At 41.2% G+C, this 23,373-nt stretch overlaps 1 protein-coding gene across 3 annotated transcripts in view; it reads right to left on the bottom strand.

The window, feature by feature from the left end:
* MCC (MCC regulator of WNT signaling pathway) overlaps nt 1-23,373 on the bottom strand; it is a 445,857-nt gene that overhangs the window by 87,744 nt on the left and 334,740 nt on the right. For all 3 annotated transcript variants that reach the window (XM_074382537.1, XM_003920691.4, XM_074382539.1), the window contains one exon: nt 6,920-7,062. In XM_074382537.1, coding sequence (XP_074238638.1) covers nt 6,920-7,062 — 143 coding nt within the window. The remainder of the gene's footprint in view (nt 1-6,919; nt 7,063-23,373) is intronic.

The following is a 23,373-nucleotide window of genomic DNA, read 5'->3' as shown; positions in this document are numbered from 1 at the left end:
GATATCCAGTTTTGCAGAAGATGGGAGGAAGCCTTTGGGGTAGAGGGGGGTAGCAACTGACAACATGCAAAAAAATACTTCATCATTCAATACCTTTGAGAAGTAATCCTGAAGAAATAGTTAGAAGTGTGTTTAGAGGATAAATTCCAACCCCGTTTTTGTGCCTTGGTGGCTCTCTGTCACCACTGACCACAGCCCAGCTCTCAGGCCTCGCCCCTGCCCACTCTTCCCCAGGCTCACTAACCTTCAGTCCCAGTGGCCCTTTCTTAGTGCCTGGGTCACCTGTGGTAGCTTCAGATGCCCTGTAGACAACCAGGCTATCTTCAGCCCTTGAGAGCAAACAGTGGGTCCTCCATTAGCATTCACCCCAGGCCCTGTGGCCCTCATGCTAACAAGAGTGAGAGGATTTCCACGCCGCCACCAGGAAGGGAAGATGTGGTTCTGGCATCCAAATGTGATCTACAAAATATTTTCTCATAGCAGCAATGTTCACAGTGATGGCTGGGGATGCAGTAACACCACCAGTAAGGTCCCAAAGTTATTTCATGACGCATTGCATGGGCTTTCTGAGGCTGGTTTCAGAAGCTAACACTCCTTTATTATAATGCTGGTTTTAAGAAAAAATTATGCCATGAATTTCAAATAACCAAAACCAAATCAACCTTCTATTAGAAGACATGGTCTGTTTAGAAAATACAGACTGTTTATATTATTAACAGGAGTTCATGAATTCCAAGAATTGTGTGAGTAAATGCTATACATTAATGCCGTTCCATTTCCGTCTCATACCGCAAGTCTCTTTTGAAAACTGAAAAGTTATGGAATGGCAGAATTTGGGGAAAATATTCCAAAGTAACACCAACTAAAGTCGAGCAATAACCTCTCCTGCTCTCAACCCTGGTTACTCTAAGGAAGGTTCTGGAACGACTTTAGGGGGTTCTCCTCAGTCGCTTAGCTCAGCTACCATTCACAAACAGGTCTTGTTTGACCAGGCTCCGATTCCTGGGAGAAAACACAAAGTCACAGTCACAGAGAGTGCTCTAGTGAATCAGTGTTCAAACTGTTAGCTGGTGCTCAGGGATGATCCGTATTGAGACCCTCCCCAGAGAAATTGAGCTGCCCAAATAAAGAAAAGAAAAAGGTAACAAAGAGCTTGGCCTGTTACATCAACTAGTTAGGGTACAACTTTCAGTCCAGTCTAACCTTTTCAGTCTGTGGACTAGAGGATAACTGACTATCTAGCCACCTCATTTCTAGCAAAAATCGAGTATTCTCCAGATAGCCTGCCTTACCTGTGCAAACACTTCTCTCCATGTCTGCAGAAACTGCTTTTGGAAGAGGCAGGGCTGCCTTTCCCTGCCCCGATGTTCTCTCCTCACTCTGAGTGGCTGCTGAACACTTGTAAACATTATTTTCCTGAAGCCATTAAGCCTCATCAGCCACTAAGCCAGGAAAATCTGGCTTTAGCATTAAACATATTTCACAGTCACAACTGCACCAAAAAGCCAGGTTTCATGTGTAAATTCTTCCTTGGTTGCCCTCCAAAAACTACTCATAGAGAGGAAAAATCTAAGTGATCATACCAGCAAGCAAGGTATTCTAAGTATACAATATTTAACATAAGAGTAGATTTCAACCCTAAGGGCATAAACCTCAACCCTGAGGGTATAATGGTTTGATATTTCAACCCTGAGGGTATAATAGTTTGATATTGCTAAGTTCCAGAAAAATAAAAATTTCTCTCCCCAAATCAGAAGAGATCTCAAAATAGCAGAACACTTCACTGGCTGTGCAAAGGCCCATACAATCAAGGATTTTGTTTGTTTTGGAAACAATTGCTTCAAAAAAGCATCGCTGTTGCATTAACAGAGGTGGGAAAATGATCAGCAGGAGGGGACACCGAAAATGCTCTAACATGCATGATGCAATGAGCCCGGGTGCGCACATCTGTGCTCTGCTCTATTGCAATACCCACAATCATTGGGTCCAAGTGTGTTGTTTCGATTATAATATGAAGGGATACAAAATCTGATGACAAACGCTTCGCTATTAAGCCAGGTGCTTGTGACGGCACAGCTGCTCCCTACTTCCTCCATCAGCCCTAGAGACCTCAAAGGACTGCAGTAAGCACACGACATCAACCACTGGCCTGTTTTCAAAGGAAAGCCATCTATACAAACACAGGCAGCAACAACCAAACAACCTGGCTGTGTGGCCTTGGACAAGTGACTTATCCTCTCTAAACTTCACTATCCTGATTTTACAGACAAGGAGATCCCCGGGGCATCCTCTGAGGTTGAGGATTAAACATGAGGTATGCATAAATGCTTGACACAGAGTAAGTGAGCAAAGTGTCTTGGCTGGTATATCCAGCCCCTCTCTTAATGGCGAGCCTCTGCCGGATGGAGGACATAAACATTCTAAGCAATGACTCCTACCTTGGCCTTGTCCACTTAATTACCTTTATTTTCTGGGACACCTGTGTGACCATTTTTGAAAAGAGGTAATTTTTTTAAAAGATGCAATATGACAGAGGCTGAAACTTTTCTCCTTTATTTGACTGCTTAGGTGAATCAAAGCACTTTTTAATTGGATTGTTTCTCCAGGCTCAGAAGACAATGTCCAGGAACTAGTCTACTGAAGGGGCAGCTGAGCTCTGATGGGTGGGGTGTGAAAATAAAAGAAAAGTGTTTTTTGGTGAAGCAAATAGGCTGGACTTAGCCCTGTTATCTTTGGAGATCGGCAAATATACTGCAGCAAATTCTGCAGCTCAAGGAAACCTCTGGGTTACTAATGCAGGTTTGCAAATATAGCAACCACAATGAAATGGCTACTTTTAAATGATTTCCTATAATGGTGCTTATATATGGAAGCTTTTTTCCCGACTGAAGAAATTTAATTGGAAAATGGCAAAGGAATAAGAAGAGGCAGATGGCCAGTTCCGATGAACAAACACACTGCGCCGTGTGAGCAGCCTTAATGAACTCCTCTGTGTTGTGTCCAGGTCCTCCTGGGGAATCTAGCAGAGCTGCCCCTGCTCAGAGCACCCTCCTCCTCACCTGCTCCAACCCCACTCAGCCCCGGATTCCTGCTCGGCTGTGACTTCTGGGAAGCATTCTTCCACGCTCCTGCCCAAGGGTATCAGCAGGGCCACTGCAGGCCTGCTACGGGGTCATAACTGCACTGTGAGGTCTTCCCTGTGGACCTATCTGCATCCTCCAAAGAACTGTGAGCTCCGGGATGGCGTTCGTTCACTGCTGCTCAAGCATCTCCTACGTGCAGGCACTGCTACGCTGGTAGCTAGGCAGGTGAAGTCCCTGACTGCATGGAGCCTGCACTCATATATGACAGCCAGAAACACACAAGGAAATGAGTACAAACACAGCATCCACAGGGAGTGCTCCCTGCTATGAAGGAAAATGAAGCAGGGAAAGGGAGGTGAGTGGCTCCATGAGAGTGAGGGATGCGGCATGACTCTAGAGGCGCGGGAGGGGGGAGCCTCTGCGGAGACAGCAGGTGAGGAAGGAGGGCTCCAGGCCCGATGGAACAGCCAGCACAGGGCCCCGGGGCAGAAGCAGTTCAGGTTGGAGGCACAGTAAGTCAGGAGGCCAGAGTGGCTGGAGCTGGAAGGAAAACAGGACAAATGGCCAAGGAGGAGGCCAGAAGCAGGGAGTGCCCTGTCAGCTGCGTGCTGAGGAATCGAGAGGTCACTCTAGGCTTGAAAGACTCGAGGGTGGGCGCACAGCGACCTGCCAGCAGGTTCTGTCTTTCATCCCCAGTACCTAGCACAGCCCCAAGTGCGTTTGCTGACTAAATGAAAAAAGGCTTCTATGTGTGGGCAGAGAACACATGCCAACATGGGGCAGGGAAGGTCACTCCCCTCCAGGAACTCAGTCTTCTCAGGAAAGAGGCTACCACCACTCACAGTTATCCTGTATATTTTAAAATGAGAAACAGGGTGAAAAGAATGGTTTGGGAGAATGAGGCTGCCCCAAGGTGCAGGCAGGAGGACTCTGGCTTCTGTGCGGGGCACAGGGCTACAGATGCCACCTCACGTCAGGAGGCCCAAGAAGTCCTGCAGGAACGACATCCACATAAATGGGTTTATCCCTGCATTTCCCAAACTTACTTAATTAGGAAACTTTGTTCCAGTGCAGGTCACTTATTAATTCCATAAAATACAATTTGAGAGAAGTGAATAGAGGAATCAATACAGGGCTGACACTCTGCAATGATGAGCAGTTTCTAGGCTGTTTAAATCTGTCTGGCTGCCTAATGCTGGACAACAACAGAGTCCTGAAGCTTGGGGCTGGAGGGTTAGAGATTTATGATGCCTGTATGAACTTAGCATGCTGGTATGAACCTGGCACATGCATGGTCTGGTTGCGGGGGACTGTGTGTATTGTAACATAAAGCCCGGGGTCTGGCTTCAGTTTAGTTGGGGGAATTGTCTTCACTCCTCAACACACTTCAGCCTGGCTTAAGCTGCTACCAATCTACAGCTCTCAGTGGCTTTGACGCATTTTATATGGACTTAGATGTAATCCAGACTTCTGATCGCTCCTTCCTTATTAGAGCCTCCTCTGCCCCACTGGCATCCAGAACACCAGTCTCCTCATTTTATTTCTACATCTTTGGCTGGCTGACTGGTGCACTGGTTGATTACCTCATTTATCCATTCCCACTACTATCTTTAAAGACATGTTATGTGCCAGGCCTTTTGACTGCCTCTGAAGATGTACTAGGAGATGAAACAAACACACTTCTGCCTAGTGGAATTTAGTAGGAGAGTCAGTCAAGCAAATAAATACGATTACATAATTTAAAACGTCAATGTGATTAGAAAGATACAAATAGGACAAAGATGGAGTCGGCAGTTATCATCTGCAAACACCCAGATGTCTCCCAGCTGCTTTTCTTCAGCCCAGGGTTAGAGATTTATGAAGCCTGTATGAACTTAGCATGTTGGTATGACCTTAGCATGCTGGTGTGAACTTGGTACATGCATGGTCCGGTTGCAGGGAGTTGTGTGATTGTAACATAAATACACACAACTTTAATTAGTTCCCTAAATGAATAAAAAGCTCCTCTTGGTTTTTTAACTGCCTTCTGAAGCATCTCTGCTTGAATACTTCAAGACACTAAACCCATGGACAAACAAAACACACGATGCCCACCTATCATATCATTTTCGCCCCAAGCAAAACAAAACTCAAAGCAAAACCACCTGGTCCTACTTCTTATGTGCCCTATTGGTGAGTGGCCCTGTTGTCCATCTATTATGCAATGCAAACTCTTAGGGGTACATACACCCCTCCACCTTCAATTGATTTCCAGTCCTTCAGCAAATCTTGCCAATTTTACACCTTTATTAAATCTCAGCTGCTACCACCCTAATCCTAGCAACAATTTTGCCCATCTAGACTTCTGCAATAGTTTCTGGGCTAGCCTCCTCAACTCATTCTTCCTCTATGGATTCTTTCTCCACACTACGGAGTGACTGATTCAAAATGCAAATCTGATTATCTCATTCCCTTCCCCCATTATTAAAATCTTTCAGTAGCCTCTTGTGGATCTTTGGGTAAAGGCTCAACATGGTCTCTAGAGTGGCCTGTAAGGTTCTGCATGGTCTAGTTCCTGCCTATCTCTACAGTCCCCCCTCACACCTCTGTGGCCTCCATCCATGTCCATCTTCTGTCACCTTAAATGCATTCCTCCCCCTCACTGGATGCTATCTCTTCCTTGACCTGCTTAATTCCTACTGATCCTCCAGATCTGAGGTCAAATGCCTCCTAGAGAAAGGCTTCTCGTCATCCTAGACTGAATCAAATTTCTTTGGATACACTAAAAGTACTGTGTTCCATAATGTTGTAGCACTTACAGGATTTTAATCAAACCCTAGTATGTAACATTTGATTAAAATCTCTCTCTCCAACAAAATTTTAACTTCCGAGAAAAACTCACTATAAAACTCAAGAAAACTCACTATACGCACTCTTCTTTCTCCTGCTCCTTCTTCCATCTCTCCTGTACATCTGAACATGTCCTAAGATATGATGCTCCTCCCTCTTTTGACTCCACACCCTTCAAACACAGGGATCACCTTAGCTCAGATAACTTCCAAGCCTCTTCCCTCAACCTCGATCTCTTTCCAAATATCCAGGTAGGCAAGACCAGTGGTTTTGCAACATTTTGACTCAACCCACAGTTAGAACATTCATTTGACAACTTACTACCTACAAAGATGCAAGAAACAAATTTCATGAAACAATATTATCACTTGCTTTCCTATTTGCTTTCATTAAAAAAAATACTTTTTCATATAATTTCAAGACCCAATACTAGGTCACAACCTGCAGTTTAAAATATACCATACCGGATATTTACACATGGGTATTTCTCTGCAACCTCAAACATAATATGACTATTTCCCAACTCATTTCTCAACGAAGCATCCTTACTAAGGAATATATGACCATTCTCTTAGTCACTTAGGAACAACACATTGGAGTCATTTTGGATTCCTCCTTCTCATCCAACCCAAGGAGTTGTTAGAATCTACTGGGATTCTTCCACTACAGTGTGTTGGCCCCCATCCCATCCCTTCCTTCCCACCATCATAGTTCAGATATTATCGTAACTTGGAATACTGAAATGGCCTTTTAAACTGGCTCACTACTGCCAGAATTTTCAAATGTAAGTGACTTATGTTTGAATCACAATTGTATCAGGGCAGAAAGCTTCAGTTCCATTTTGACCAACAAAGTAATGTGTAAGGGACTGAAATACGTGTGACTTCATCCACTCAGCAAACTCCTTGAAAAATTAAATTTTAATTCAGGCTGCCTCACATTTATAAAATTTCTATTGCAATTCAGAAACCAAACTCTGGCTTGGTGGTAAGGGCAGGCAGACTCACCCATGTCAGCGGTGACCATGGTAGACTGGTTTTCGGGGATGGAGACGGAGGTCTGGTCTTGGTCAATGCTTCGAGAGTCTTCGTTGACCTCGTGTTGACTCTGGCTGAGCTCTGATCGCAGTTCTGAGTACTCATCTTCCTCCCTGAGGAAAAAGGAGAGTTAGCCGTCACTGAAAGAGGATATAAGATACCCCCCTAGAGAATGTCTTTTAAGGACAAGAAAAAAACATGCAGAGAGAAAACAGATTTCTCCCCCAGGCCACATGGACCAGGATTCCTCTCAGGCCAAATAGATGGTAATATCTATGGTTGTAAGTGAAGCTGAAAGATTGCTTCTGTGTCCATATAACATACCCATATATCGAACGAGATTCATCTTTCAGCCTGCAGAAACTCTTCCCCTCTAAAGATTTCCCGAAGAAACTAGATTTCTTCACCTCCTCAAATTCCGAGGGGAAAGAGAACTAAGACGAATAGCACGGAGACTACTGTGAACCAAATAACTAGGAGTCTAGCACACAGCAACACCATGCTCCACCACCTGGAGGGGCCCACAGGGGGGCTTCCTTCTTGGAGGAGGCTGAAGGTTGGAGATAGGGTTGGAGCTATCGGGAAACCAGCACCACATCAGTGCAGATCAAACTAGACTTTTTTGAAAGGTATATGGATCAGCATGTCCAAGACAGACTAGGCTTCCCCAAAGAAAGTAGGTGGAATTAGGGGGTAGGAAGAGAGGATGTAATGGGGAGAAAACAACACCGAGTGAGAGAACACCACTCAATGGTCTATTTCCTTTAATTTGCACATGAAAACAAGAAGACAACATTTAAACCCCACTGGGTTTTATTTGTATACACACATCTACCTCTTCTCAGCCCTTCAGCCTCTAGTCTCTCCATGGTACTATTAGCAAGCTGGGAAACTCAGAATTGCAATATGAATTTCAGAGCACGTCTACTGTCCCCTTCCCCCCACCACCATCACCACACATACACTCACCACAGGCACGAGAGAGCAAAATGAACCTTCTTTGAAAGATCTACTTTGCAATTGAGCCAGGAGGGGAAACTGTCAGGGGATTTAACTGGGAGTAGAAAGCCCACTCGGGTCTGCTCAGCTTCAAGGCCAGGGTGTCTGTGAAGAAAGCTAGGAATAGGAGAAATCTTCTCAGCCTGGAATTCATTTTAAGTTGTCAACAATCAGAGGAGAAGAAAGTCTACAGTGTTGGATTCCGGGTGAAGCAAGATGATGAGTGGTGATCATTAGGGTTTAGGGAGGTAAGTGGGAGACACATCTATAAATCAGAGGAATGTGAAGAACAGAAATCTTAGTCCTCTCAAGATATCAAATTTCTCCCCGGAAAGGGATTCAGCTAAGCCCCTGCTTTATAGGTATTGTTAATAAAAGCTACCCAGAAAACTGGGAAAGCTTTATGCAGATATAAAGCCCCATGACATGCAAAATATGAATTAGAAAGGTAGTGATAAAGGCCAAAAAAAAAGCAGACTGATGTTCTATGAATGAGTTAATTATTAGACATCTGCAAAAGTCAACAATAATTAGAGGTTTAGGAAAGAAAACGATTAAAAAGCACTCTTAAGTGCCTTTTTGGGCTACAGAATAATTGTGCACTGATAGATACATTAGCTCTCCTTTCAGTCAGCACTTAAAATTCTGATTTTAGTTAAGGGGGGATTGTGTGTACGATGAATAAATTACCTTTGTTACATGGCCAACGTAATCAGCTTTGGCTCAGTTGAGACTTTTTTGCAGCCAAGAAAGCAAGTGATAAATGCTGCTGCTGTTTCTTTGGTATAAATGGCATTTGCAAAATCTTTAATATCCACCTTAAACCCTCCTGGTTTGGCAGGTCCCAAAACATACAGTTCCTGCCAAATATCCTGCTTTGTACTGAATTACTTCTAGAGATTACTAGGAGTGAAGCAGGAAGGTATGGGAGAGGGAAGTTGTTATTGTAAAAACATTCCCTCATGGGGTCAGAGAATAGTCTGAAGGAGAATCATACCACATGAGGCAGAAGGTTTTCTGTGTCATAAAATGCAGACTAAAAATCCCCCATTCAACGTATTTGAGCACCAAAACAAAGACAGGAACACAAAGACTGTATAGATTCTGTCTTCGAGGAGACAGAGATGTTCACAACCTAAGGAGGAGGCTGTGGGTGAACACAGGTGGAATACCTGGGGCTGCCAGTGGGGAGCAACCACAGATGATCTCCTGGGTGGAGCAGTGCTCAAGATGAGTCTCAAGGCAAGTAGATTTCAGTTATGTCACGAGTGTGGAATAGCACAGGCAAAGGCTCAGAGGAGCTGCAAACGTGCAGAACTTGGAGGGGAGCAAGTGGTTCGCTATGGCTGAAACCAAAATATGGACGAGGATGGAAACGTGAGGCTGGAGAGGCACTTGGGGTAGTTTGAGCAAAAGGAAAATATATTGTACTGGAGGACAGAAATAATCAGGGTTAGATGGAAGAAATAAAAATACAACATGGGAAGTCTAGGAATTCAGGGGAAGGAGTAAATATCGCCAAGGTGTTTTGTGGGAACAGATAAAATGAAAAGAGAAATATTCTAGAACAAAAACAACACATGCCAACAAAGTAAACAGTAATTAGAGGTGGAAAGCTACCTTGCGAGAACAAAGAAGATTTTGTGCCACAAAAAATGAAGTATAAAAAGGTTAAACTGAGCTTAAATATTAGAAAGTGCATGCAGCCCTGTTGTGTCTCCCACTGACTTTGGTGAAAAATCACAGAGCTGCATATCCTTATCTCCCATTGGCATCATTCCTGAAGGGAGGCTGTAATCTGGGACTGGGAAATGACAAAGGCAATTCTCAAAGGACCCTCCTGACAATCCATTTGTGATTGCAGCATATGTGGCAGACTGATGATTGGGGGGTCTTCTCTACCATTCAGGAACACTGTTCCACCAGGAGCAATGGATTAAGTAAAAAAAACACTAAGCGTCCCTGGCAGTTTTTACGAAGACAAGATTTTGAGTTGTGCTTCTGCAGTGGTTGTGCACAGCCTGGAGGGTGCCTGGTGAGGACGTCTGGCTAACGACGTAGTAGCGACAGCATCTCAAGATGACTTCTGTTTGTTGTATATACAGGCATTCTTCTCAAGCAATGACTTACTTCTTTTGGAAAAAATGCCTCCCCGCCCCATCCCCCACCCCCGCCCCCACGCCAAAAAAAAAAACAAGACGAAAATGTAAGAACACAAAAAAGTGGCCATTTAAAACCAGAAAAATGGCAGCTGCGATAAACTGATAAATATTGAAAGTGACACTCTGTAGCAGTAGGTTTATAACACTGGAATGACAAAGCTCTCAGGTGTTTCTCCTTGGAACATAAAGGTCACTTCAGATGCTTCCAAATGCATGTCATTTCATTCACTTAGAAGTATCTGTGAAGTGCTTCCAAGTTGCTTTAAGAGATGCAATGATTAATGCTTGTTCCTAGCTTAAACAACAAAGCACAGCAAATGCTCCTAAGGAGGCAGGCATTGGGTTAGACACTTGCCTACGTAATGATCAGCAGTGGCAGAAAAGTTACAGGCTGGCAGACTGGAAAGGATTTTAAAGACTGTCTTAGCCAGGACCCCAACTTTATTTTATAAATGAGACAAATGGAGCTTCAAGAGGCAACTTACCTAAGGTTATGCAATCATTGCTCAAACAGCCTAATTCCTAAATTTTGTACCATTGAGACAACATGTAGTTGACCCTTGAACAACATGGATTTGAACTGCATGAGTCCATTTACATGCAAATTTTCTTTCAATAAGTGTGTTTGGAAATTTGTGACAACTTAAAAAAACTCACAGATGAATTGTGTAGCCTAAAAGTAAAAAAAAAAAAAATTTAAAGGTATATCATGATTTCATGAAATATACGTTAGGTTGATGCAAAAGTAATTGCAGTTTTTGCCATTGAAAGTAATGGAAAAAACCCAATTGCTTTTGCACAACCTAATAGATACTAGTTTATGTGTTAATTGACTACTTATGTTACCTGTAAGGCTTCAAGTCAACAGACTATTAGTCATTAAGTTTTTGGTTAGTCATAAGGTATATGTGGATTTTTAATTGCACAATGTAGGGGAGGGGTTGGTGCCACTATCCCTCATATTGTTGGGGGTTTTTTAACTCTTAGGTTCACGAGTACATGTGAAGGTTTGTTATGTAGGTGAACTCATGTCATGGGGGTTTGTTGTACAGATTATTTCATCACCCAGCCCAGTACCCAGTGGTTATCTTTACTGCTCCTCTCCCTCCTCCCAATCTTCACCCTCAAGTAGGCCCAGTGTCTGTTGTTCCCCTCTTTATGCCCATTTGTTATCATTCAGCTCCCATACACAGCATTTGGTTTTCTATTCCTGCGTTAGTTTGCTAAGGATAATAGCCTCCAGCTCCATCCATCTTCCTGCAAAAGACATGAGCTTGTTTTTTAATGGCTGCATAGTATTCCATGGTGTATACATACCGTATTTTCTTTATCTAATTTGTCACTGATGGGCATTTAGGGAGATTCCATGCTTTTACTATTGTGAATGGTGCTGCAATGAATATTCACATTCATGTGTCTTTATGGTAGAATGCTTTATATTCCTCTTGGTATATACCCAGTAATGGAATTTTTGGGCTGAATGGGGAGTTCTGCTTTTAGCTCTTTGACGAATTACCATACTGCTTCCCACAACTACTGAACTCATTTATACTCCCACCAACACTGTAGAAATGTTCCCTTTTCTTCTCTGCAACCTCACCAGCATCTGTTATTTTTTTTACTTTTTAATAGTAGCCATTCTGACTGGTGTGAGATGGTATCTCACTGAGGTTTTGATTTGCATTTCTCTAATAGGCAGAAATATTGAGCTTTTTAAAATATGCTTGTTGGCTGCATGTATATCTTCTTTTGAAAAACGTCTGTTCATGTCCTTTGCCCCCTTTTTAATGGGGTTGTTTCTCTCTTGTATATTTGTCTAAGTTTCTTATAGATGCTGGATTGATCTTTGTCTGAGGCACAGTTTCCAAATATTTATATAAGTTGTCTGTTTACCCTGCTGATAGTTTCTTTTGCTATGCAGAAGCTCTTAAGCTTCCTTAGATGCCACTTGCCAATTTTTGCTTTTGTTGCTATGCTATAGCTTTTGGTGTCTTTGTCATGATATTCTTGCCCATGCCTCCGTGCAGAATGATATTGCCTAGGCTGTCTCCTATAATCCTCACATTGTCTAAGGGTCAACTGTAACGTCATAATCGAAGGAAAAGAGATTTCATTGTTGACTATTTTAAAAGATTCCTTCTCACTGGTTAGGTGCAAAATTATTTAATCAGAAAAGGAAAAAGTCAATGGAAATATAATTCTTACCATGCTTTCCAGACTTCAAGCTGAAAGTACTATGCAGTCAACAGCATTTGATAGACTATCATGTCACTAACCATCTGCATATCTATTTTGTTTTGGGTGCACATTCATGTCTTCCACTCAATTGAAATGATTTGTGGAGAAGACTCAGATGGTCATCTGCCTGCCTTGACAGCTGTCAGTCATCTGTGGAATAACCCACCCTACTTGACCTGGTGTATTTTGGGTGAACCATATCCTTTCTTAAATTAAATGTAGACTTACCTTTAAATGGCTGGCTTGCTTTTAAAGTACAAAGTTTCTTTTTTGTTTTTAGCGACTAGAAGGAAATGTATTCCTTTTAGTTCTCTGAAAGAATCTATTATAGGAAATAAGTGATGAATAAAGTCCTAATTCTTTCTCCAATACAATCTCCTCTCATTTTTTCAGATAGCATAGAGAAGATCAAACTAATCTATGAATCTTTTACTGAATAATTGAACAAATGGGATTTTGAAATGCTCTTCTATGAATATAGCAATCCATTCTTGTCTTAACAAGAGTTGATATAAGACCCATATTCAAGAACTTTCAAATATTAAAAAAAGGTTTGATATAGACCATTACACAGGAAAACAGGAGAGAGAAACACATCTTATCTTTCTGGGTTTTATTTTTATTTCATTTCATTTTACTTTTCAGACTGTAAATTAATCAGAACAACATGTTTTGCTGGCAGACAAGGAGGTTTTGGTTACAGTGTTTGAAACACAACAACATGAAGATGAACAGACACCTGTGTGTTGTTGGCTGCATGTACATCAAGATGTACATGTTACCAACAACACACAGGTAAGTGTGTGCCCTAAGATCAGGAGAAAGATCAAGCTCCTGGTGCAGGCCTGAAATCTTAGTGGTCAGATTATATTACAGTAGATAGAGATTCTAGGATGTTATCTCTGTCCTCAAATGAGGGGGTATTTTGCAGACCCAGTAAGCAGAAGGGTTGAGTGCCAATGCTGAGATCCCAGAGAGAACAGGGGTCTATGCCTTGGGGCTGCTGCTATGAGGTGAAAGGTGTGAGGGAGAGAGCTCAGGATAGGAGCTAAGGACAAATTCTGTGGAGGGAAGAGAAGATCTACAGTCTGCAGGGTCCTAGAGGTTTAAGAAGAGTACATCAGTAAGCAAAGAGGACCTAGGGTCAAATGCCATAGAAAAGGACCAATGACAAGAAAAGGTCACTAGATTTTTCATTTAAGAAATCACTGATGATTTTCAAGAAAGACGTTTCAGTTGGCTCAGGCTCTGATAAAAAAAAATACCATAGATAGTGTGGCTTAAACAACAGAAATTTATTTTGGATAAATAAATTTATCAAAATTTATCTTGGAGCCTAGATCCTCCAAGTTCAAGGTCCAGCATTGCTGCTTTCTGGTGAGGGCTCTTCCTGGCTTGCAGATGGCTGACTTTTTCCTGTGTCCTCATATGGCTGGGAGAGAGAGAGTATACATGCAAGCTGTTTGGTGTCTCTTCTTAAAAGGCAGTATACCAGAAAAAAGCAAACCCATCAAATAGTGAGTGAAAGATATGAACAGACACTTTTCAAAAGAAGACATTTATGTGACCAACAAACATGAAAAAAAGCTCATCATCACTGATGATGAGAGAAATACAAATCAAAACCACACTGAGATACTATCTCACGCTAGTTAGAATGATGATCATTAAAAAGTCAGGAAACAACAGATGCTGGAGAGGATGTGGAGAAATAGGAATGCTTTTACACTGTTGGTGGGAGTGTAAATTAGTTCAACCATTGTGGAAGACAGTATGGCAATTCCTCAGGATCTAGAACTAAAAACACCATTTGACCTAGCAATCCCATTACTGGGTATATACTCAAAGGATTACAAATCATTCTGCTATAAAAACACATGCACATCTATGTTTATGGCAGCATTATTCATAATAGCAAAGACTTGGAACCAACCCAAATGTCCATCAAGGATAGACTGGATAAAGAAAATGTAGCAAATATATACCATGGAATACTATGCACCCATAAAAAAGAATGAGTTCATATCCTTTGCAGGAACATGAATGAAGCTGGAAACCATCATTCTCAGCAAACTAACACAGGTTCAGAAAACCAAACACCACATGTTCTCCTCATAAGTGGGAGCTAAACAATGAGAACATACGGGCACAGGAAGGGGAACATACACACTAGGGCCTATTGGGGAAAGGGGACAGATGGCATTAGGAGAAATACTTCATGTAGTTGATGGGTTGATGGGTGCAGCAAACCACCATGGCACATGTATACCTATGTAACAAACCTTCACATTCTGCACAAGTATCCCAGAACTTGATTTAAAAAAAAAAAAAAAAAAAAAAAGAAGGGAAAAAAAGGCAATACTCCTTCTTAAGGGCCTGCTACGGTTTGAATGACTGTCCCCTCCAACTCTCATGTAGAAATTTTATCCCCAGTAATGGAGATGGAGTCTATTGGGTCTGAGTCATGGGGGTGGATCCCTCATGAGGAAATTAGTGCCCTTCCTTGCAGGTGAGTTCTCACTCTGCTAGTTCCCCAGAGAAGGAGTTGTTGAAAGAGGCTGGCACGTCCTTCCTCTCAGGCCATGTGATCTCTGCACAGCTGGCTCCCCTTTCCCTCCTGCCAAGAATGGAAGCAGCCTGAAGCCCTCACCAGAAGCAGATGCCAGTGCCATGCTTCTTTACAGCCTGCAAAACCATGAGCCAAATAAACCTCTTCTATTTATAAATTAACCAGCCTCAGATATTCTTTTCTAGCAACACAAAGGGACTAAGACAGGGCCCCACTCTTCTGACTTCATCTAACCCCGATTCTCTCCTAAACGCCTCATCTCCAAATACCATCACAGTGGGGGACAGGGCTTCAATATATGAATTTGGGGAAGGGGGCACCACAGTTCAGTTCATAGCAAGAGGGTTTGGGTAAACTTGGAGTTAGAAGCCAGACAGCAGCAGTGAGCTAACAAGTAAAGGGGAGACAAAGCAGAGAACGTGAACAACTCATGAGACTTGCTAGTGAGAGGCTGACGTGAGAGTCGCTTACAGAAAAGAAAATAACTTCCTTGGGAAAGAAAAGATCTCATGTATGATTTTCTTACAAATCCTTTTCTTTTTACATCAGGTGAGCTACTGATGTATTTTTCTATTTCTTGCATCCCATTTATAACCTCCCCAAGTCAGACGAACATTAAAAAAAGCCACTCGTAACAGTTAAGTGAAAAAGCACGTATCACAAAACAGTGCATATTGTATGATCCGATTTGTTTAAAATATTCATGAATAAAGTTTTTCAGAAGGCTATATGTATAAAGTGTTCAGTGTTTAATCCTAGGAGATAGGATTTGGGATGCATTAGGCAGGGTTCAGTTAGGAAAACAAACTGCACTGCATGCTTCAAGTAGAAAGGATTTAACTTCAACAGTTCCATGCCTGCAAAATTGTTGGAAGGGCTGGAGAAGAGAGAGGTGAGGAGAGGCCACCAAGATTTGCGAGATTTGCCATTGCGGCCTTGAGCCCCTCAGAGATCAGGAACTGCTACTGCCTTTATACCACTGTGGCCTGAGAGAGAATGGCTCCCACCTCCCTCTGCCTTCCAAACCCATGTGAGTGCATTTCATTGGCAGAGCTCAAACTCTATCTAGAACCCAGCTGGTCAGAGAGGCTGAGAGGTAGTTCCCAGGTCCTCTTTGATTCTGGGGAGAATAAAGAGAGGGATGGGAATGGTATCAACTGCCAGACAACAGCTACCACAGTCTACCCTCTTTAGCTACTCAGTGACCAACTGTATGCACCCTCTTATCCATACCGCAGCTTCTCAACTGCAATAGCAATGCCACTAACCTTCTCTGTAGTCATCCCTCAATTCAGTTCAAATAGGTTCATCTTTTCAAAAGGAGAGATCCAAAGTACCATCATTTATAGTATTGTGAAGTGATCTTCACTCTTCTAGTTCAATGACAAACCCACCTAGAAATCATATAACCTACCTACTAAATTATGAGTTTCACAGCAACTCACCCTATGTAAAATAATAGGAGAAAATAAGAAAAAGAAAAGTACATATAAATATTTTCTCCATTATTATTACATACATTATTATACACACACAAGCAAGAAAATATGTATTGCCTAGCCATCCTTTCTGCAACTGGTCATGAGGCTATACTAGGAAATCTGTATTTTCTTTGTTTGGCTAGCATTTCAGCTAGTTAGAATTAGTTTTCTACTTAATGAACTAATCCAAAATCTTTATTCCTCAAGGGCCTAGCCCTTAGTGGCCTGACTTGTATTGGGTTGTTCTAATCTACTAACTTTTACCACTGGATAATTACTAGAAGGTATCCTAGGGATTCCCATGTGTTTCAGACATGCTACTCACTGTTCCAATTTCCTCTTGATAGTTACTTTGCCAGTAGAGTAACTTCCTTCTTTGCCTGTTGGTTCAGTGGCATGGGGCATCACAAAAGGCCAGGTGGCAGTCAATGCAATCATTTTTGTATTCTCTGGTGGAGAACTCTCTAAGATTTCAAACCAGCAGAGTTCAAAGTTGCAAAAATGAGAAGTTGTAACTTTTTCTTTGATACAGGATAGATATATATTTTCAGGGTACCAGTGACATTTTGATACATTTATACTGTGAAATAATCAAGTCAGGATAACTGGGATATCCATCACCTTCAACATTTATCTTTTCTTTATGCTGGGAACATTCAAATTATACTCTACTAGCTATTTTGAAATATAAAATACTATAGTCACTCTAGTGAATTATCAAACACGAGGTCTTACTTCTGTCTACCTATATATTTTTTACCTATTAATCAACCTCTTTTTATCCCCCTCTTCTCCCTACCCTTCCTAGCCTTTGATAACTACCAAACTACTCTCTCTCTGTATGAGATTCGCTTTCTTGGTGCCCGCATGATTGAGAACGTGCGATATCTGTCTTTTTGTGCTTTCTGGCTTTTTTCATGTAACATAGCAACCTCCAGTTTCACTCATGTTGCTGCAAGTGAGAGGATTTCATTCTTCCTTTTTTAAATAGCTGATAATATTCTATTATGTACATCTTCATCCATTCATCTGTTGATTGGGACTTATACTGATTTCAAATTTTTGACCATTGTGAATAGTGGTGCAATAAACAAGGGAATGCAGGTGTCTCTTCAATATACTGATGTCCTTTCTTTTGGATATATAAGCAGTAAGGGAATTACTGGATCATATGGTAGTTCTATTTTGAGTTTTGTGAGGAATCTTCATGCTGTCTTACATAGTGGTTGTAGTAATTCACATTTCTGCCAACAGTGTATGAGACTTCCTCTTTCTCACACATCCTTGCCAGCATCCATTATTCCCTAGGTTTTTGGTAGAAGACATTTTAACTAGGGAGAGATAATATCTCATTGTGACTTTGAACACTTTTTCATTTATCTGTTGGCCATTTGTATGTCTTCTTTTGAGCAGTGTCTATTCAGATCTTTTCCTCATTTTTAATCAGATTTTTTTGTAGTATTGAGTTTTGTATATTCCTTGCCAATGGACAGTATGCAAATACTGTCTCCCATTCTTTAGTTTTTCACTTTTATTATTTCCATTGCTATTTAGAAGCTTTTTGGTTTGAGGTAATCCCACTTATCTAGTTTTGCTATCATTGCCTATGCTTTTAAGGTCTTACTAAAAAAATCTTTGCCCAGACTCAATGTCCTAGTGCATTTCTCTAATGTTTTGTCTGAGTAGTTTCATAGTTCAGGTCTTATGTTTAGGTTTTAATCCATTCTGATGTTTGTATATGGTGAGAGATTCATGTCTGGTTTCATTCTTCTACATAAGGATGTCCACTTTTCCCAGCAACATTTATTGAAGAGACTGTTCTTTCCCTAATGTATGTTCTTGCTGCCTCTGTCAAAAATAAGATGACTAGATGAGTGGATTTATTTCTGGATTCTCTATTATGTTTCATTGGTCTATGTGTCTGCTTTTGTGCCAGTCCTATGCTGTTTTGGTTACCACAACTTTGTAGTATAATTTGAACTCAAGTAGGGTGATACCTCCAGCTTTATTCTTTTTGCTCAGGACACTGGTTTTGGCTATTTGTGTGTGTGTGTGTGTGTGTGTGTGTGTGTGTGTGTGTGTGTGTGTTTCCATATACATTTTGGGATTCTTTTTTCTATTTCTGTGAAGAATAACATTGGTATTTTGATAGGGATTACACTGACTCTATAGATCACTTTGGGTAGTACTAACATTTTAACCCATTTATGCTGGAGGCTGCATTTTTGTGTGTGTGAAAAATCAGACCTTGGCGATGACCTTGAAGAGTAGGATATAAATAACTCCCACAAGCTTAGCATTCCAATAATGGAACACTGGGCATAAATGGGTTAACAATATTAATTCTTCCAATTCATGAGCATGGGGATCTTTCCATTTGTTTGTGACCTCTTCAGTTTATTTTAATGAGAGTTTTGTAATTTTACTTGTAGAGATCTTTAACTTCTTTGGTTAAATTTATTCCTAGGTATTTTATAATTTTTGTAGCTATTGTAAATAGGATTGCTTTCTTGATTTTGCATTTAGATTCTTCACTGTTGGCATATATAAATGCTACTGAAATCCCTCTAGATATGTAACCCACTTACTAACTTGTAAGTTTCACCAATACCAACTCATCCTATATAAAACGATAGGAGAGGCTGGACATGGTGGCTCATACCAGTAATCCCAGCACTTTGGGAGGCCAAGGTGGACAGATCACCTGAGGCCAGGAGTTTGAGACCATCCTGGCCAACATGGTGAAACCCTGCCTCTACTAAGAAACAAAACAAAACAAAATTAGCCAGGTGTGGTGGTGCACACCTGTAATCCTAGTTACTCGGGAGGCTGAGGCATGGGAATTGCTTGAACCCAGGAGCTGGAGGTTGCAGTGAGCCGAGATTGTGCCACTGCACTCCAGCCCATTTGTGACAGAGTGAGACTCTACCTCAAAAAATAAATAAATAAATAAATTAATTAAATAAATTAAATGATAGTAGAAAATAAGAGGAAAAAGGGAAATGCATGTATACATAAAAGCAAGAACATATGCATAGCCTAGCCATTGCTTCTGGTTACAGACTACGGCTGGTTACAGGCTACAGTTGATATTTACTACTTCCTTCTCCTACTAGGAAATCCTTACTTTCTTTAGCTAGCAACTCAGTTGGTTAGAATTAATTATTTATTTAATTAATTCTAACCAACTGAGTTGTAATCCACAATCTCTACTCCTGAAGGAGTCTGCTTTTAGACCTAGTGATATAAACAGGGATGCAAAATGATAAGAAAATATAAATAAATCTAGACCTAGTGATGGCACAGGTAGGACAGTAAGACATCTTCTGATAAGATTAACAATACGTGCATTAATATTCCTACAGGTAGAATTAGTTGGTTGAGGACTGAGTAATCATAGCTCTCCTGGTTTGGAAGCAGTTATAAGAATTATATAAGAATCAAAATTAACAATTAATTAATTAATTATATATTTACCTGCTAGGATTGCAAGCAAGAAATCAAAATTTAGATCTTTTTAGATCTAAAATTTACATTTTTTTTTAGCTACTGTAAACGAAATTGACTTACTTGGTTCTCTGATTATTATTGGCATATATAGATGCCAATGATTTTTATATGTTGATTTCGTATCCTGTAACTTTACTGAATTTACCAGTTCCAGGAGTTTTTTTGTTAGAGTATTTGGGGGGTCCTATATATAAGATCATGTCATCTGCGAACAGGGTAACTCTGTGAACAAGGCGAATTTGACTTCTACCTTTCCAATTTGGATGTCCTTTATTTCTTCCTCTTCCCTGACTGCTCTAGCCAGGACTTCCCATATTACACTGAGTAACAGTGATGAAAGTGGGCATTCTTGTCTTGTTCCAGTCTTTAGAGGAAAGGCCTTCAGTTTTTCCCCATTCACGATGATGTTAGCCATGGGTCTGTCATAGGTTGCGTTCATTATTTTGAGATATGTGTATTAGTTTGTTCTCAAACTAGTATAAAGAACTTTCCTAAGATTGGGTAACTTATAAAGGAAAGAGCTTTAATTGACTCACAGGTCCTGCATGGCTAGAGAGGCCTCAGAAAACGTACAATTATGGTAGAAGGGGAAGCAGGCACCTTCTCAAGGCAGCAGGAGAGAGTGTAAACATCTGAAGGATCAACTGTCAACCATGTATAAAACCATCAGATCTTGTCAGAACGTACTCATAATCCTAAGAACAGGGTGGCGAAAACCACCCCCAGGATCCAGTCACCTCCCTCTCTCAACACGTGGGGATTACAAGTCCCTTCCTCAACATGTGGGGATTACAATTCAAGATGAGATTTGGGTGGAACACGAGCCAAACCATATCAATATGTCCCTTTTTATCCATTTTGATGAGGGTTTTTATCATAAAGCAATAAATTTTATCAAATACTTTCCTGTCATCTATTGAAATAATCATGTTTTTCCTTTATTCTGTTAATGTGGTATATCGAGTTTACTGATTTGCTTATGTTGAACCATATTTGCATCCCTGTGATGAATCCCACTTGATCATGATGAATGATCTTTTTACTGTGGTGTTGCATTTTGCTTGCTAGTATTTTGTTGAGGATTTTTATGTCTATTTTCATTGGTGATATTAGCCTGAAGTTGTTGGGTTTTTTGTATTGTTTTGTTTTCGTTATGCCCCTGTCTGCATTTGGTATCAGCGTAGAAGAAGCAATAATTTTTAAAATAGATTTTTAGGTGTAAGCATAAGAAGAACCACTTCTACTCTCTCAATCCACAAAACACAACACCATATACTGTTGCTAACTGGGAGCATTTACCACATCTCTAGGGCGTCAGAAAAAGGTTACCTCTCAGATGGGGCCATAACTAGGTCCACTATTGTTTGGACTTAGTCCATAATGCTACTTATCAGCTGACTTTCAGTAACTTGCAGTGTCTGATTCTTGGCTACGTTAGCCCTGTGGTTATAAGGGATGAGAGAGTCTTCTAGGGTAGTCACAGAAGGTCCTAGGAACTAACCGTGCATCAAAATTCTTTCCTTCCTTCCCTCCTTCCCTCCCTCCCTGCTTCCTTCTTTCCTTCCTCCCTTCCTCCCTCCCCTTTTCTTTCTTTCTTTCTTTTATCTTTTTTTTTAGAAGGAGTCTCAACTCTGTAGCCCAGGCTGGAGTGCAGTGCAACCTTGGCTCACTGCAACCTCTACCTCCTGGGTTCGAGCAATTCTCCTGCCTCAGCATCCCAAGTAGTTGGGACTATAGGGGTGCACTACCACACCCAGCTAACTTTTGTACTTTTTGGTAGAGATAGAGTTTCACAGTGTTGGCCAGACTGATCTCAAACTCCTGTCCTCAAGTAATCTGCCCGTCTTAGCCTCCCAAAGTGCTGGGATTATAGGCATGATCACTGTGCCCAGCCCCCACCAAAACTCTTATGTTGAAGCACTGATATCCAATATGATTGTATTTGGGGATAGGGCCTTTGGACAGGAATTAGGTTTAGATGAGGTCATGAGGGTGGGGTCTTCATGATGGGATTGGTGCTCTCACATGAAGATACAGCAGAGAGCTTGTTTCCCCTTTCTCTCTTCCCTCCATGTGAGGTCACAGTGAGAAAGTGACCATCTGCAAGCCAGGAACAGAGCCTCAATGGGGAAATAAATTAGCCGTGTCTTAATCTCAGAGTTCCCAGCCACCAGAACTGTGAGAAATACATTGCTGTTGTGTCAGCCGCCTTGTCTATGATATTTTGTTATGGCAGCCCAAGCTGACTGATACACCTTTATAAGCCCCTACTCTGACTTGTGAACCACCAGTATTTTAGAGCTCCATGGGCTATCACCTTAGAGCCACTGTCTAGTAATCTACCTCAGACTTTAGTTCTCTTTTCCCCACTGCACACTCTCCCTTCTAAGTGCCTGCCGTTCTCTCTGAAGGGGTAAAAGGAAAATTTACTATATCCACTTGTGGCATGATTGTATACATCTTCCCCTTCATACAGGGGCTCTGGTTCTATGACTGGCCTGTTACCCAGGTAACGAACTGGATAAGAGATCCTGATTATCCACTGTGATGGCATGTAAAGTCTCTATTCACCAGACCAGAGTTTGACTACAATGATCAAGTAAAACTTTAGTAGGCTCCCCATTTATATCAGTTCTAGAGATCTCATGCTTAGTTAGCCACTACAGAAATCCCTAGCAGGTCAAACCTTTTTGATTACTATTGTGACCTTGTGGACCAATACAGTAACCAGGACCACATTGACTCCAGTTACTCAGTGGTATTAAAGACCCCATTTAAAGATGTTATCTCCCAGTCGACATTTCCGACTCCTCACACCTCTGAACTTTTTCTTGATTATACTAGGAAAGTTCCGGCATTTCAACATAATTTAACGTAGAGTCCTTTGTTGAACCTTGTTTTCGGTCAATCAAACTGCTGAACACCAGTTTGATTAGTATAACATACTAACATACTGAATCCAGAATTTCTTACAGGAAAAGTCCTATCAATAAATTCATGATCAGTCCAACACTGGATTCTTCTCTTCCTGGTCTAGAACCCTCAGTTCCTAATCTCACACATATTCCCCAAGTGTTATTAAATGTAAACTAATGGAATCTTTCAAATCTTCCAGTGCTTTACCTGTATCTTTCCAGGTGGGATTTTCTACTTATCTCTTTGGAACATGATGATATTTGACCACTTTTAGGCCTAAAGATAAAGATGAATTAAGTAGGAATGGGACACGATTATATTTGCCACCTCCTACCTGGCATGGAATAGTCAGAGTCTCCAAGGAAGATAGAACTTGCTTTATTGGACGAGGAGGGAGAACTGTTTCTGTAGGAAAGGGGAGCTCAGTGGGACTTGTAGTTTCTAGGTATTTAAATTTATTTGAATCTACCCAAACGTCCTCATTGAAATTCTCACAATTTCATCTTTTCCTACCAATGCTTAATCTTCACTTAAGAGATCTGATGTGGC

This window comes from Saimiri boliviensis, chromosome 1 (genome assembly GCF_048565385.1).
Source record: "Saimiri boliviensis isolate mSaiBol1 chromosome 1, mSaiBol1.pri, whole genome shotgun sequence".
In the NCBI taxonomy this organism is placed as follows: Eukaryota; Metazoa; Chordata; class Mammalia; order Primates; family Cebidae; genus Saimiri; species Saimiri boliviensis.
The sequence above is the reverse complement of the archived record's forward strand: the minus strand, read 5'-3'. Positions and strand labels throughout refer to the sequence as shown.